Source organism: Bufo gargarizans, chromosome 3 (assembly GCF_014858855.1).
Source record: "Bufo gargarizans isolate SCDJY-AF-19 chromosome 3, ASM1485885v1, whole genome shotgun sequence".
Lineage (NCBI taxonomy): Eukaryota > Metazoa > Chordata > Amphibia > Anura > Bufonidae > Bufo > Bufo gargarizans.
Window position 1 is genome coordinate 164,346,707 of NC_058082.1, and position 15,691 is coordinate 164,362,397.

The window sequence follows — 15,691 nt, forward strand, 5'->3', positions numbered from 1 at the left end:
GGTAACAGAGAACATTGCAGGTTCTTACCTGAGGAGGCAAAGGTCAGCTAACTAACAAGGAGACAAGTCAGTGGCAGGAAGTTAGGCAGCAAGTTCCCATATGGATTGGCCGAGGTAGTCACGAAGGTTAGTTGGGGTAATCAGCCATTAACTGGGGAGCCAGCTGGGTGCAGACTGTTAGGACAGGCCATAAGAGTGGACAGTCTAACTGGGCCATGGAGTACGAGTGACACAAGGGGCTGGTGTGGCCTGGCAGTGAAGTGTCACGATCAGTTTCCTCCCCAACTGTATAATAAAGAATAGCTGATGACGCAGGTTCTACAATACTGGTCTGTATTGTGCATTTATTAGGCTTCAACATGTGCCCACCCTAAAAGTTTTATAAGAATCTCTTGTGTTCTCTGAAGGACCAGTTAGTTTGTTGATACATACTGCTCTCTAGTGGCCAATTACTAAAATGCAGCTAGAAGAAAAATATAACATCTCATATTTATCAGCAACTAAATCTGCTGCATTTTGTTACTCCTTTTTGCAACACTCCTTTTCCTAGACTTTAGAAACTGTCGAGGGAGGCATAAAAAGTATCTAAAACAAATAATATCTTTGGTGCTTGCTACATGCTTATTAAATTTCCCCCCCATTGTATTAAACACTTTTTGTTAGGTTCGGTAGGACTGTTCAAATTCATTATGCAAACACGTTTGATGTATGTGCCAGAAAAGCTCCTATTGCATTGGCTGAACATAGCCCCATTTACCAAATGGAGTTCAAATGTGTGTCCCTCAGCCTCCGTCGGGGTGTACTGACATACCTATGCAATTGAATTTCAAGGAGTTTTACAGGACTTTGATAGTGATGGCCTAAGTGGATGTCTGACAGGGAGCACCTCCACTGATTGACTGAAGGGACTGTGGGGCTCTGACGAGCACCACGTCCCCTGCACTGCTCACCAGGCACGGCGTTTGTACATTGTGTTGTGGCTGTGCTGGGAATGAGCTGCATAGAGGATAAGCCATCAATATCAAGGTCCCGGATAACCGATTTAATGAAAGGCAAACCTATTGTTTATTGCTCATTAAAGGCCACTATATAAATAGCAAATATCATTAACATCCAAACCATTATAAGCATTTGTAGTAATAATTGCTGAATGTACTGTAAATGTGTAAAATATTGAATTTGGAGGATGACAATCACTGAATATTTTGCACAAAGTTGAAGATGTGCATCCATACTGCTACACACCATAGAAAACACCACAATGAGAAAGGGATTTCTTTTGGCTTTTTTAATAAACATTTTCCACTATACAACATATCAGGCCGATCCTTATTGAGTACTGTACAGTGATAATGACTAGTTGTGTAAAAGCCTCACACTCGCTGATGTTTTGCAGAACAGAATTAAATTGGTTGTCTATGATAAAAAAAAAAGCTCTGCTTTCATCCAGAAACAGTGCCTCTCTAGTGCTGTGACTGGTATTGCAGCCCATCCTCATTAACCTTTTTCCTAATACAGTGATTTTCCATTTTTGTTTTTTTCCCCTGCCATCCAAGAGCCATAACTTTTTTTTATTTTTCCACACACAGTCATATGAGGGCGTTTTATTTTTTATTTTATTTTTTTGCGGCACCATTTAATATTGCATATGATCTAGTGGGAAGCTGGAAAAAATACTAAATGGGGTTGGAATCAAGAAAAAAAAAAAAAAAACACAATTTGCTATTGTTGTATGGGTTTTGTTTTTATGGCAGTCCCTATGCAGTAAAGCGGACTTATCTTCATTCTGCGGGTCAGTACAATTACAGAGATGCCAAATTTTTAAAGATTCTTACGTTTTCATACTTTAAAGAAAAAAAAAAAGGTTTTTCTTTGCATGGCCAAATTTTGATCAAGATAACTTTTTTTTTATATTTACTACGGAGCTGTGTGTAAATTTCATCAATACCATTTTGGAGTGTGTAGGACTTTTTGATAACTCTTTATTCAATTTTTGAAGGAGGTGATGCAACCAAAGTGTCCATTTAGATTTTTTTTTTTACATTACGCTGTTTACCATATGGGATAAACACATTTATACTTGTAAAATGGGGAAAGGGGGGTTTGAATTCTTATCTTTTTGTGAATTTTCATATTACTTTTACATTTATACTTTTCACATGTATTTCTAGTCCCCCTAAGGGACTTTAACATGTGGTGATCTGATTGTTTGTACAACCGACCGCAGTTGCTTACCATTGCAGTCTATGGGAAAATAATTGTGTTCCTATTAAGCCCGGTAGGAACTTTGCTAAGGCAGGTCTTGGAGCCGTCAGAAGGCCCAAGGCTGCTATAGCAACCGAATGGCTCCTGCAATCTTGTCGTGGGGGAGCCATTCGGTCACTTAGAGAATAGCGATCCTGGTAAATGAGCACTCAGATACAGTGGTCACAATCGACTACAGCATCTGAGGAGTTAAGTCTGTGATCGAACTTGTCCTCAATCATTGACTGCTGTGTAAAACTGCAGGCGCCTCATGGCTATGGCTAGAGATGAGCAAATTTCATGTTAGAGGCATTCCGTTATTCATTCCGTCTGTGGCCTGCATAACGTATCCCTCCCGTTTCAGTTATGCAGGGGAGGCATTCTGTTATAGAATTGCGTTATGGTCCATGGTAACGGAATCCATAACGCAATTCTGCTTTTACCACCAAACAAAGCGTGAACGAATTTCACAATATGAAATTCGCTCATCTCTAGCTATGGCCATAGAACATTGGGAATTGTGTCTAAAAACTAGTACAAATCATTAACAGTGATGCTGCCTGGCAACTGATTTCAGCTCTCCTTTTACAAATGAAAGAAATGCTTTGATTGTTGGTCAAGGACATGCACCCCATTTATATTTTGGACTATCTCTATACAAGACCTCCACACTTCTACAGAACCAAACCTCTCAGCTCAAACAGTTGAAATGTATGATCACAGCAGCACTCCAGTTTGTGATAGCCAAATCTATCTATTGATCATCATCCAGCTGCTGCAGTAAACATCGTCGCCTCTTCTCCAGTTCTCCTTCACTGAGCTCGCTGTCTGATGTGTCCCAGCCTGTCTGAAACATAGACAGCAATGAAAAACAGAAAGATGGCGACATTAAATAACCGGACATATGACTGGAATGCAGACACAAAGCACAAGGAACAAGAATGTATGAGGCACTGCAGGTATATGTCAGGCTGAAAATGTAGATACATACTGTATATACACCCATTTTTCTATATTCCATCAATCTCTGAGTATCTCTTTTCCCCTCCTCGCATGTCCTTGAATCCGGTCATCCTGCTACCCACTGAACTTAGAATCTGACGTACTTATAGACTTTAGTAGCCAAATACATTTCATTGTATTGTACAGTGACAATAAAGGCATCTTATCTTATCTAAGTGACCTTTTGGCATATATTAAAGGGGTTTTCCAAGACTTTAGTACTGATGGACATGTTGTGTTAGACAACTGTTCACATGGTGCAGTTCTGCGTGGTGGCCTTTGTTTTTGTGGTGCTGTTCTGGTGGGTTGGTGAGACCCAGTGCCATGGGGGCATTGTCAGACAGCAGGGATGCTGCTTGACTCCTGGGTCCCGCCGCCTACCAGGGCATTACCGCTTTGCCACCACACTGCGCTGCACCCTTTTGTCAGAGTAGGTCCCACTCAAAAGAGACGACCTTGGCGTGGTGAGTGGGCTTATGCCTTTTGATCAAAATGTACACTAATGCCTCTTGTACAGCATGCAGTATGGGGGGCTGTACACTTTTTAATATAGCTCTGATAAGCGAGTTAGATCAAAGCATAGCATTGTGGATGTGCGATCCAGTTCTGTTTCCCCCCCCCATGTATACTTTAGTACTGATGACCTATCCTCAGTATAGGTCATCAGTATTTGATCAGTGGGGGCATGACACCTGGGACCCCCACTGATCAGCTGTTGGAGAAGGCATCAGTAGCGCCGCCACCTTCTCACAGCTTTCCCTAGGCCAGTGATGACACGTTCACAGTGACATGGCCTAGGAGCAGCTTAGCTTCATTCAAGTAAATGGGGCCGAGCTAGATACCAAGCACAGCCGCTATACAATGTACGGCGCTCACAGGATCGCCGATGCCTTCTCAAACAGCTGATCAGTGGGGGGCCCAGGTCTCGAATCCCCACCAATCAAATACTGATGACCTATGGTTAAAAGTCTTGGAAAACCCTTTTAAGCCAGTATACTTTTACATAACTTTATTAAAACGGTGTTAAATACTTTTGTACACTTTGCAATTCAAGGTGATCCCACAAAAATTAATTGATTTCCAATGTAAATGTAACTATATAAGAATATATTTACATATGTCGAGTCCAATGTCCTGCATCACCCTTCAAACATGTACCAAATGCAGTGTGAACCAAGACTTGTTCTATTAATTTAGCATTCCTGTTTTTTGTTTTTTTATCTACAAACCTGTGTGTATCCATGGTAACGGTCAACAAACTTTGTAGTCAGATCCTGCACCTTTCTCCCATCCATCTGTCCTCTACTTCTTGCTAATCAGAAAATAGGGAACAGGCGGAGGGGACTATGAGTGTAGGATCACATTTGCTATTTGAACTTTTTGATGTAGATATTTGTCTGCTTTGACCCCTAAAAACACTCACTTTCTCCTTCTGTGAGGCCTGTTTTAGTAATCTGAGGCGACCGTCTGCAGACTCTGTCTCTTGGTCATGGGCTCGGTCTTTCATTCTCTCTTTCGTCTGTTCACTATCTTGATCTCGCTCTCTCTTACTCCTCTCTTTTTCCTTCTCTGTTTCACTCTCAGGACTGTTCTAAAAAAAGAAACTATGTTTCATTGTTGACTTCTCTTCTGTTACTGTACACTATAAGGTCACTCCTGAGGTCAGACTCACCGATTTGTGTCTCTTTTTCTTACTCTTTTTTTTCTGTCTCTTGGATTTCCTGGAGCTATGTTCTGGGCACAAATAAAGACAAAGCAAATAACAACTTGCTGACACCAAGTACCACATCAAAGGACATCAAGTAGGTACAGACTATACCTGAATCGCCTGATGAGGAGACGTCAGACCCTGACTCTGAATGGTTTCTTTTTTTTCTTTTTTGTGAGCGATGTTGGTGATTTTCCTCTTCTGTCTCTGATGTCTTTAAAAAAATGAGTAAAAGTAAGAAGTTATCCAAATACTGCTAGTACTAATAATTGACAACCTTTTTGAGCTTTTTTTCACACCTGTGCCATGGGCATCTGGGGTTTCTGTAACTTTATAAGGCAAGAACAGTGCAGCATGCAGAGCTATACTTGCCGTCACAATGGCAGAAACCCCAATGGACCCCATATTATTAATATGGCTCATCAGTTAAGCCTCATTCACATATCAGTGTTTCACGGACGTGTGCTGTATATGTTCTCCACGGACAGTGAACGTCCCGATTCATTTTAATGTGTGTATTCAGATATCAGTGTTTTAGCATGGTCCGTGGGGTCAGTATTTTTATCACGGATGCATGTCACCGCCAGTTCTGTGAGAAGGTCTGGCAGACGTTCTTCTCTACCTCTTGTATGTTGTTCTTTGTTTTGGTTTCACTTTGTCTTCTCCTTAGCTTCTGCCAGGTGTCACTTATTTAGACTAATCGTCTTCCTTTATATTCCTTCTCATACTGCCTCACTTTGCGGTTTATACTACTTCCTGGATGAAGTGTTCGCTGCTGGAGGCTGCTGCTGCTGTTTGCTCAGATAAGTGTTTTCCTTTATTGTGTTTCCTTGCTGGCTTGATTCTAGGTGACCCTGACTCCCTCCGTATGAAGTGCAGGGAGCCGGTGGTCATGTCTCCTCACTATTATAAGGTTTTCAGGTGTCACACAGTCTTAGGTACGTGGGCATACAATCGTCTACCTTTGAGACCCTTGTATGTGCTTAGCAGTCAGGGAGAGCTCTTAGGGTTTTAAAGGGCACACATATGCTCCTTAGTTTGGTATTAAGCCAGTCGATCGTTTATTTATACGTTCCAGCTATCTTCAACTTCATCCGTGACAGCATGCTCTATTTTGTCCGTGTTCATGGATTCATCACGCCCATTAATAGTCTATGGGTCCGTGAAAACTACGGATGCAACACTGATGCCATCCGTGTTGCATCTGTGTTTGACGGATCATTAAGAAGAAATGCTTTGAAATTTTTTTTTTAGCTGTTTAGTGTCAGTAAAACACAGATGGCACACGGACAGCAAAAAACGGACACATGGACCTAACACTGATCTTTCTCGGACAGCTTCCTGGTTGCATCACTGACCACCTGTTCACGGATTTGAGCACGGACACGGACGTGTTAATGAGGCTTTACTCTGCAGATCCGTCATGTGATGTATCATTCAAAGAACCACACCTTATGTCATGAACAAAAGCCATAAAGCAAGTGTTAGAGGGGTTCTCCGTTCATTTGCTCTAATTAGCCCATAGTACTAACCTGCGGAGAGAAGATGTTTCACATAGTACTTACCCTCCCTCGCTCCCCTGATGCCACTGTCTCTGCTGTGCTAACTGCTCTTCCTCTCGGATCCCGACCAGATGTGGATACATCCAGTTAGGATCCAGGAAGAAGAAACCGCAGCATATGTGTAACTGGGGTGCCGAAGGCGCACTCTGTCTCCCATCAGCCGCAGACCTGTGCTTAGCTTCGGTAGCGAGGATCGGTGTTTGGCCTTGTTCCCAGGCGGCTCTCAGGATTCATGGACTACAAAAACCGTGATGTAGCACGGATATCCAAATTGGGTTCCATATTCAGCGAAGGCACCACAGCTGACTCGGATGCACGTAATGTAAGAGACTTGAAGCTAAAAATTAGGGATATTCTTTAGGCCCCATGCACACGGCCGTGTTTCACAGCCGTGTGCGGGCCGTGGAACCGCGGCCTGGATCCCTCCTGAGAGCAGGAGCGCACGGCGTCACTGGTTGCTATGACGCCGTGCGCTCCCTGCTGCCGCCGCAATACAGTAATACACTGGTATGATCTATACCAGTGTATTACTGTACTGTGCCGGCAGCAGGGAGCGCACGGCGTCATAGCAACCAGTGACGCCGTGCGCTCCTGCTCTCAGGAGGGATCCAGGCCGCGGTTCCACGGCCCGCACACGGCTGTGAAACACGGCCGTGTGCATGGGGCCTAAAAGGCATATCAAGCTTTGGTGGAACAAGGCGGCCCTGGAAAACTACTTGAGTCGCATTATTATTCCCAGGGGTCTACGGATCCAGGTTTTTCCCACCCTGGAAACCACTGATGTGGTGTTCACAGAGAGGTGGGAAGACTCCCTTAACAAATGCTCTAGGACGCTGATAGAGCTTCTGATTGGGCTTGATCGCGGGTCGCTTAAGCAGACAGAAAAAGATATCAACACAGGGCGAAGTTACAAGAGACTCTCAACAAAGAGGACTTTGATAATTTTGACACTTCACTTGGGTCAGATCTAGACACCTGGGAAAAGAATATCCAGGAACAGAAATCCAAGAAATTTCAGCGGGACCTCACGGACTTTGAGTCCAATAGAGTGTACAGGTGGCAACAAAGGCGTGATAGGAGTGGGTCAGTGACAGCATCCCTATCAGGAATCTCACTTACCTCTGACGAGACATGTGGAGAGCCTTTTTTAGGAACACGGGGGGCGCTGGAAGGTGGCACAGATCGAGCCGGATACCAACATACACCAAGCACCCCCAGACCAAAAAGGAGAACCAGAAATGTGGAGGCGACAGGCAAACGATACAGGAAGAACTAAAGGTAATTAACCTCTCTACATACAGGCTCACTGACTCACAGGTCCAGGTCCTTCAAAAGGGACTTACTTTTGCCCCGTCGGGCAAGTTTGACTACTTTACGGCAGTGAAGGACCTTGAGCTGTTTGGTAGGAAGCTTCTTTTAAAAAAATACTTTGGCAGAGGTGATGGTGCTGCCCAATTCACCACTGAGGCTGAGAAACAAGCAATTAGTGATTTACAGGCCTTACTGGATGAACAGGAGGCACCATCTGCTTGCAAGATACCTCTACATCTGTGCCGCCGATCACAACATTTTCCCCAAAAACATCTATGCCCAAATGTTGATATCTTTGTCAAGCTGGTCAAACATGATTTTGAACAGCTGGCGGGCTATTATGGCCATAAGAATTTGACTTATGACCAACATCGGGCTATTAAAGAACTACGTGATTTGAAAGACATTGTGATCAAACCTGCGGATAAAGGGGGAAATGTCGTGATCTGGCCTGCACAGATGTATGAAAAAGAAGCATTTAGGCAGTTGAGAGATAAGGACTACTATAGACGTTTAGATAGCAATCCCACCACCAGGTTTAAGGCTGAATTAGATCATATTCTAGACTCCGGGGTAGAAAATAACATTCTGCCAGTACGACTTAAGGAGGGCCAGTGACTCCCACCCTGTATTTGCTGCCCAAAATCCACAAAGTATTACCCAGGGAGAGCGGCCAGTGGAAGATTATTATACCCAGTTCCACAAGTGGTGCGTTCCCTCGGGCTGGAACGAACCTGCTCTCAAATGCCAATTTTGGCAGAGAGGTTGAAGGATATGCTGGTCTGCTACCCCAGTCCTGACTCTTTAGAGGAGACCATGACCCTAGCCATCAGATTAGACAGAGCTACGCCGTCGTCGCGGTTCTTGTTTTTATTGTGGCGATTCCGACCACTGGGTTCGTCAATGTCCCAAAGCTCCTCCTTCCGGAAGACCGTCCAAGTCAGAGGGATCCGGACAAGGTATTCCAAGAGGTGGTAAGAAGCAAACTATTGTTGCCTGTCTCAATTTCCTTGGGGGTCTTAAAGTGGTCAGGAAGTGCTTTTGTGGATTCTGGGTCAGCATTTAGTTTTGTTGATCTCAAATTTGTTGAACGGGTAGGGATCCCAATACTAAAATGGTCCACCCCGATACAGGTGGTTGCTAACGACTCTACTCCCCTCCTGAGGGGCAGGATAAAACTCCGTACTCCCGAGATTACCCTGTCTGTAGGGGTCTGCCACTCTGAGAAATGTTTTTTCATTTTGGAGAATCTTCCGGTACAAGTAGTTCTTGGCATGCCCTGGCTTCAGCAACATAATCCGGTCATAAACTGGAGTTCGGGCGAGTTACAGAGATGGGGTTTCAACTGTAGTTCTTGCTGGAGTTTCTTTTGATGCCATTCCCCACTTTATTGCTGATTTTCATGATGTTTTTTCCACTGCTGAGACCAAAACTATCCCTCCCCATAGGCCTTATGACTGTGTTTATTGAGTTAGTTTCCGAGTCCAAGTTTCCTAAGGGACGCATTTACAATCTCTCTGGTCCTGAATGCACTGCCATGAGAGACTACATCCAGGAGAGTCTTAAGAAGGGACATATTAGCCCCTCCACCTCACCCTTGGGAGCTGGGTTCTTTTTGTTAAGAAGAAGGACGTTGGTCTCAGACCCTGTATTGATTATAGAAACTTGAATAAAATTACTATTAGGAATCAATATTCCATCCCGTTGATTCCCGGATTTATTTAACCAGATCTTGGGTGCTTCTTGGTTTTCTAAACTCGATTTGAGGGGGGCTTATAACTTGATTCATAGTAAGGAAGGTGATGAATGGAAAACGGCCTTTAATACCCCAGAGGGACACTTTGAGTATCTTGTTATGCCATTCAGTCTATGTAATGCCCCAGCTGTGTTTCAGAACTTTATGAAACATTTTTAGAGAACTTATTGGCAAAGTTTTGATTGTTTTTCTTGATGATATTCTTGTCTTTTCACCTGACTGGAATACCCATGTATCTCACATCAGATCTGTTCTTAGAATCCTCAGGGAGAATCATTTGTCCATTAAATTGGAGAAATGTGTGTTTGGAGTTCAAGAGATTCCCTATCTTGGGTACATTCTTACTCCACATTAATTTAAAATGGATCCTAGTAAGGTTCAGGCTATCCAAGACTGGGTAAGACCATCCTCCTTAAAGGCACTTCAACGCTTTTTAGGATTCGCCAACTTTTATTGTAAATTCATAAAGAATTTTTCCGTTATCGCTAAGCCCCTTACTGATTTAACTAAGAAAGGGTCTGATCTTGTCAACTGGTCATTGGAGGCCTGTCAGGCCTTTGAGACTTAAAAAAATTGTTTTCAAGTGGCCCCAGTCTTGGTTCAGCCTAATCCTGAGGAACCTTTTGAGGTAGAAATGGATGCCTCGGAGGATGGTGTGGGGGCCATTCTTTCCCAGGGGTCCTCCAACTTCACAAATTTAAGACCTTGTGCCTTCTTCTCTCGCAAGAGAAATTAAAACTTTGGAAACCGCGAGTTACTGGCCATAAAATGGGCATTTGAAGAATGGAGGCATTTTTTAGAAGGGGCTAAACACTGTATTACGATCCTCACTGATCATAAGAATTTAGTGTTTCTTGAGGAGGCTAAACGTCTTAATCCTAGGCAGTCTAGGTGGGCTCTATTTTTTACTCGTTTTAACTTCTCTGTTACTTTCAGGCCAGGAAGTAAAAATAATAAAGCAGATGCCTTGTCCCAGAGTTTTAATGCCATCCAACCTCCTGACCCTCCTCCTGAACCCATCTTACCGGCAAGCATCTCTGTGGCAGTGATATCCTCGGATATTTCCTCTGAAATTCAACGAGCTCAGCATCTTGCTCCTCCACAAACTCCTTCAGATAAGTTGTTCGTTCCCGAGCATTTTTGTTTTCGTCTTATGGGCGAATGTCATGACTCTGTTCTGTGTGGTCATCCAGGCATCTCTGCCACTAAAGAATTGCTGCTGAGGTCCTTCTGGTGGCCTTTGTCTAAGGGTGTACGATCTTATGTTTTGGCTTGTGAGGTATGTGCCAGATCTAATACCCCGAGAACACATCCTGCTGGTTAACTACAACCACTACCCATTCCCTGCAAACCATGGTCACACATTTCCTTGAATTTTTTTTCTGACCTGGCCCCCTCCGAGGGGAAGTCAGTGGTTTGGGTAGTGGTTGACCGTTTTAGCAAGATGGTGCATTTTGTTCCTTCAAGTAAGCTCCCCGATGCGAAAACCTTAGCATCCTTGTTTATTGAACATGTGGTACGCCTGCATGGTGTCCCTGAAAATATCGTCTCTGATAGGGGCGTTGTCACGGCCATGGCTATGACCGTGACTCTTCAACCGCATGCGATTGTCAGCGGTTTGGTTTTGTTGTCAATCACAGGTGAGGGCAGTGGTATTTGCCTCACCTGTGGTTGCCGCTGACAACGCTATGTATGTGGCAGCTTTCCTGCTGTGCATGCGGTTGCACCTAGCAACCTCTGTTAGGTGTGTGTGTATTGTATGCACTTTTGTATGTCTGGTGTGCACTGTGTTTTATGTTTGGTGCGCACGGACATCTTCCTTTCACTGTGGCTGCCCGTGGCAACGTTTGGTTGTATGTATACATGTGGTGGCAGTGTCCCGGCCTTCGGGCTGACTCCCAGGACATGAGTGCCACCCATGTCGTTGCCTGCGGCAACAGCCACAGTGTGTGTTAGTGAGTTGGACACTTTCCCTTTTATGTGTGTTTCCCTTCTCTGGTGCTGGAAGGGTTAACTCCCTTCTCAGTGTGTGTGTGTCACTGGGTGTGTCCGACTGTGGGGTGTGGCTTCTTGGCCTATAAAGCCTCACTGTTAGTTCAGGTCTGAGGGTTGCTTCAGTCATGCTTGGCTGGAACAGCCTCCTGTCTATTCTACCTGCCAGTGAGAGCCACCCCTGTGGTCATAAAGATTATGTCGCTTTATGTTTATGTCTTGTTGTCTGTGATGTTGTATGTGATGTTCTGTTGGGACCTTCCTTATGATTTTGTGCAGCTTACGGTTCTGGATTCCTGTTTGCACAGGGATCCAGTCAGCAAGGCTGTGGCAGTTTGTTGTAACTACTAGTTCGCCTGCCATACCCGTAAAGCTGTATGTGTTTTTCCTTTTTCCCAGCAGCTTGGCCATTGAGACTCCTGCTCCTCCGTACCTTGGAGGAGTAGGTCGTCTTACCCAGCTCCTAGCTCAGGGATCTGCGGAGGGTAAGTCAGGGCTCCGAGGTTCCTGCGCATGGGTCCTCCTACCTTTAAAGGTCGGCCCATGCAGGTAGGAGTTAGGGTCAGGTTAGGGATGCTTGAGGAGGTGACCTGCTCCCTATCCTGTTCTCCTGGCCGAGCAGCCACAACATCATCGGGCATCGCACGGCTGAGGGTTTTCCCCATCCTCAGCCGTGACAGGCGTTCAGTTTGTTTCCGGATTCTGGAGAGCTTTTTGTCAAAGATGCGACATCTCTTTATCCTTTTCGTCTGCTTTCCATCCAGAGACTAATGGGCAGATGGAACGGTTAAATCAGGCAGTGGAACTTTTCCTGAGGTGTCCTGTATAGCACAATCAGCTTTTATGGGTGAGATATCTCCCGTTGGCAGAGTTTGCCATCACTAATCGGGTTAATTCATCCACGGGAGTATCTCCTTTTTTTTGTAATAGTGGTTTTCATCCTCGTTTTAGCTCTAATTCCTCCACGTTCTCACTCAACCCACAGGCAGATGCTTTCACCTCTAGACTGTGCACAGTCTGGGCGCAGGTTCAAGCGAACCTGAAAAAGGCCCAGGAGTTTCAACATAGACATGCCAATAAGAAACGTTCCAAGGGAGTAAATTTCGTACTCTGCGATAAAGTATGGTTGTCGACTAAGAATCTTTCTTTGAAACATTGTTCTCGAAAATTCTCTCCGCGTTTCATAGGACCATATAATATTATTGAGGTTATTAACCCAGTGTCTTTTAGAGTAAAACTACCCGACTCCCTTCGTATACATGATGTGTTTCATAAGTCTTTACTCAAGAAATATGTGTTGCCAGTGGTTCCTTCTAAAAAACCTCCCCCACCTGTGGAGGTTGAAGGTCTGGAAGAATTTGTCATCTCTAGAATCATGAATATTAGAAAGGTTAGAAACTCCTTTCACTACCTGGTCCACTGGAAAGGTTTTGGACCCGAGGAGAGGTCCTGGGTACCTGTGTCACTCTGTGCTCGACTTGTCTGTCTGTCGGTCATGTGACGCTGGCCACATCACATGACCCTCACTTCCCACTATAAATATAGGCGGCCTGCTGGCTACAGGTTAGGCTACTTTCACACTAGCGTTCGGATGTCCGCTTGTGAGTTCCGTTTGAAGGGGCTCACAAGCGGCCCCGAACGCATCCGTCCAGCCCTAATGCATTCTGAGTGGACGCGGATCCGCTCAGAATGCATCAGTCTGGCAGCGTTCAGCCTCCGCTCCGCTCAGCAGGCGGACACCTGAACGCTGCTTGCAGCGTTCGGGTGTCCGCCTGGCCGTGTGGAGGCAAGCGGATCCGTCCAGACTTACAATGTAAGTCAATGGGGACAAATCCGTTTGAAGATGAGACAATATGGTTCAATCTTCAAACGGATCCGTCCCCCATTGACTTTCAATGTAAAGTCTGGACGGATCCGTTCAGGCTACTTTCACACTTAGAATTTTTTTTACAATATAATGCAGACGGGTCTGTTCTGAACGGATCCACCGTCTGCATTATATAAGCGGATCCGTCTCAGACGGATCCGTTCTGAACGCAAGTGTGAAAGTAGCATTACCTGTGATTTTCATCTCTAGAGCTGTGTGTACTAATATTATTGCTTCCTACTTGACCTCTGGTATTGACCTTGTTTATTTCCTGACCTCGCTTTGCCCGCTCCCTTAGTACCTACGCTATCTCTCGGATTTGACCTTGGCTCGTTCTCGGATTTCGTCTCCTGCCTCATCTCTTGTATTGACGTGACCTCCCGGACCGACCTCGGCTAGTTGACCCGCCATTGCCTTTCCCATCACCGGGTACTGTTGTCTTATCTACCTCCCTGTCTATCCGTTTGCCTTAGTCTTGTGTACCGCCTTCTGCCTTGGCTGTCTGTTCCTCTCTTTCTCTGTTCGCTCTGCTCTACACTTACGTAGGTCAGGGACCATCGTCCAGTGTTGCGCCCCGTCACCTATGGCAGGAGGTGCAACTAGGCAGGGACAGGGTTGAGGGTGGCAGTTTAGGGGGTGCACTTCCTCTCTACCTTCCTTACCCGTGACAATATGCAAGTGCAGTGGAGAAGGCAGCATCGGGGGAGGTAAGTACTAAGTAAAACATCTCCACAGGTTAGTACCATGGGCTAATTAGAGGAAATAACGGGACAACCCTTTTAAATTGTCTTGATTAGCCTCCAAATTTCCTTTTGAACTACATTTTTGCTATCAAAACTCATTCAAAATAGGTCCTAGTATGTACGAAAGTCGCATGTAAATGTCCATCTTATGCTTGTAACCTTTTGGGAGATGGTTAATGGATGGTTTAGGATGATTGAAATATGAAAACATACATGTTATGACTTTGTAACAACATCCACACTGATTGTAAAGCGATGCAGAATAGGTTAGCGCTATACAAAGATTATTATTATCCAATGCATATGAGTCTATAATGTTAGTGGCACTACTACTAGTATAACTGTGCCCTATACAATTAATCCCAAGTAGGGATCGACCGATTATCTGTTTTACCGATATTCAGGAATTTGAATGTTATCGGTATCGGCATCTATTTTGTCGATATACCGATAACGTATGGGGAACAAGGATCGCGCTGCTGAGAGCGCGCTCATGTTCCCTCAGCAGCACAGGGGAGAAGGAAGAAGTGTCTCCCTCCCCCCTGTGCTGCTGCTGCCACCAATGAGAGAAGGGAGGACAAGAGGAGGGGAGGAGCTGTGGCCACTGTGCCACCAATGAAGGTACCTCTCTCATTAATTCATATACAGGAGGCGGGAGCTGGCTGCAGAATCACATAGCCGGCTTCCGACCTCTATGACAAGTAGCTGCGATCTGCGGTAGTTAACCCCTTAGGTGCCGCACCTGAAGGGTTAACTGCCGCGGATCGCAGCTACCGCTCATAGAGGTCGGGAGACGGCTATGTGATTCTGCAGCCAGCACCCGCCTCCTGTATATGAATTAGCGTCCATTCAAACGTCCGTGGTGTGTTGCGGATCCGCAACACACCCGGCCGGCACCCGCTATAGAAATGCCTATTCTTGTCCGCAGCTGCGGACAAGAATAGGACATGTTCTATCTTTTGCGGAGCTGCGGACCGGAAGTTCGGTGCCGCGCTCCGCAAATGCGGAAGCGGAGAGCACATAGTGTGCTCTCCGCTTCACGTCCGGGCCCATAGAGAATGAATGGGTCTGCACCCGTTCCGCAACATTGCGGAAAAGGTGCGGACCCTTTTGCGGAGGTGTGAATGGACCCTTAATGGGCGAGTTATCTTCATTGGTGGCTCAGTGCGCCCCCCCTAACCCCAGTATTAAAGACTTTGGTTGCGCAGTGCGCCCCCCCCCCAACCCCAGTATTAATCATTGGTGGCAGTGGCCACAGGATCCCCTCTCTACCTCCTCCTCAGTGGCAGTTCCGATCAGAGTCCCAGCAGTGTAAGCCTGGGGCTCCGATTGGTTACCATGGCAGCCAGGACGCTACTGAAGCCTTGGCTGCCATAGTCGGCTCCATGCTGCTAAAGAGGGCTAATAGTTAGTAAAAAAAAATATATATATATATTAAGTATAAATGAAAAAGAAAGATGTACACAAAAACTACATGTTAACAATAGACATTCATTTTCAGGAGAT

General features: G+C 45.3%; 1 protein-coding gene across 13 annotated transcripts in view; it reads right to left on the bottom strand.

The window, feature by feature from the left end:
• Positions 1 to 1,273: 1,273 nt before the first annotated feature.
• PRPF40B (pre-mRNA processing factor 40 homolog B) overlaps positions 1,274 to 15,691 on the bottom strand; it is an 88,568-nt gene continuing 74,150 nt past the window's right edge. For 10 of the 13 annotated variants that reach the window (XM_044288229.1, XM_044288228.1, XM_044288226.1 and 7 more), the window contains 4 exons: positions 5,066 to 5,168; positions 4,919 to 4,980; positions 4,670 to 4,837; positions 1,274 to 3,091 (listed from right to left, as the gene is read on the bottom strand). In XM_044288229.1, the coding sequence (XP_044144164.1) occupies positions 2,999 to 3,091; positions 4,670 to 4,837; positions 4,919 to 4,980; positions 5,066 to 5,168 (426 nt within the window). In that variant the 3' untranslated portion in view covers positions 1,274 to 2,998. Of the gene's footprint in view, positions 3,092 to 4,475; positions 4,559 to 4,669; positions 4,838 to 4,918; positions 4,981 to 5,065; positions 5,169 to 15,691 lie in introns of those variants that run through there. The other 3 variants (XM_044288227.1, XM_044288223.1, XM_044288232.1) reach the window with 3 other exon arrangements.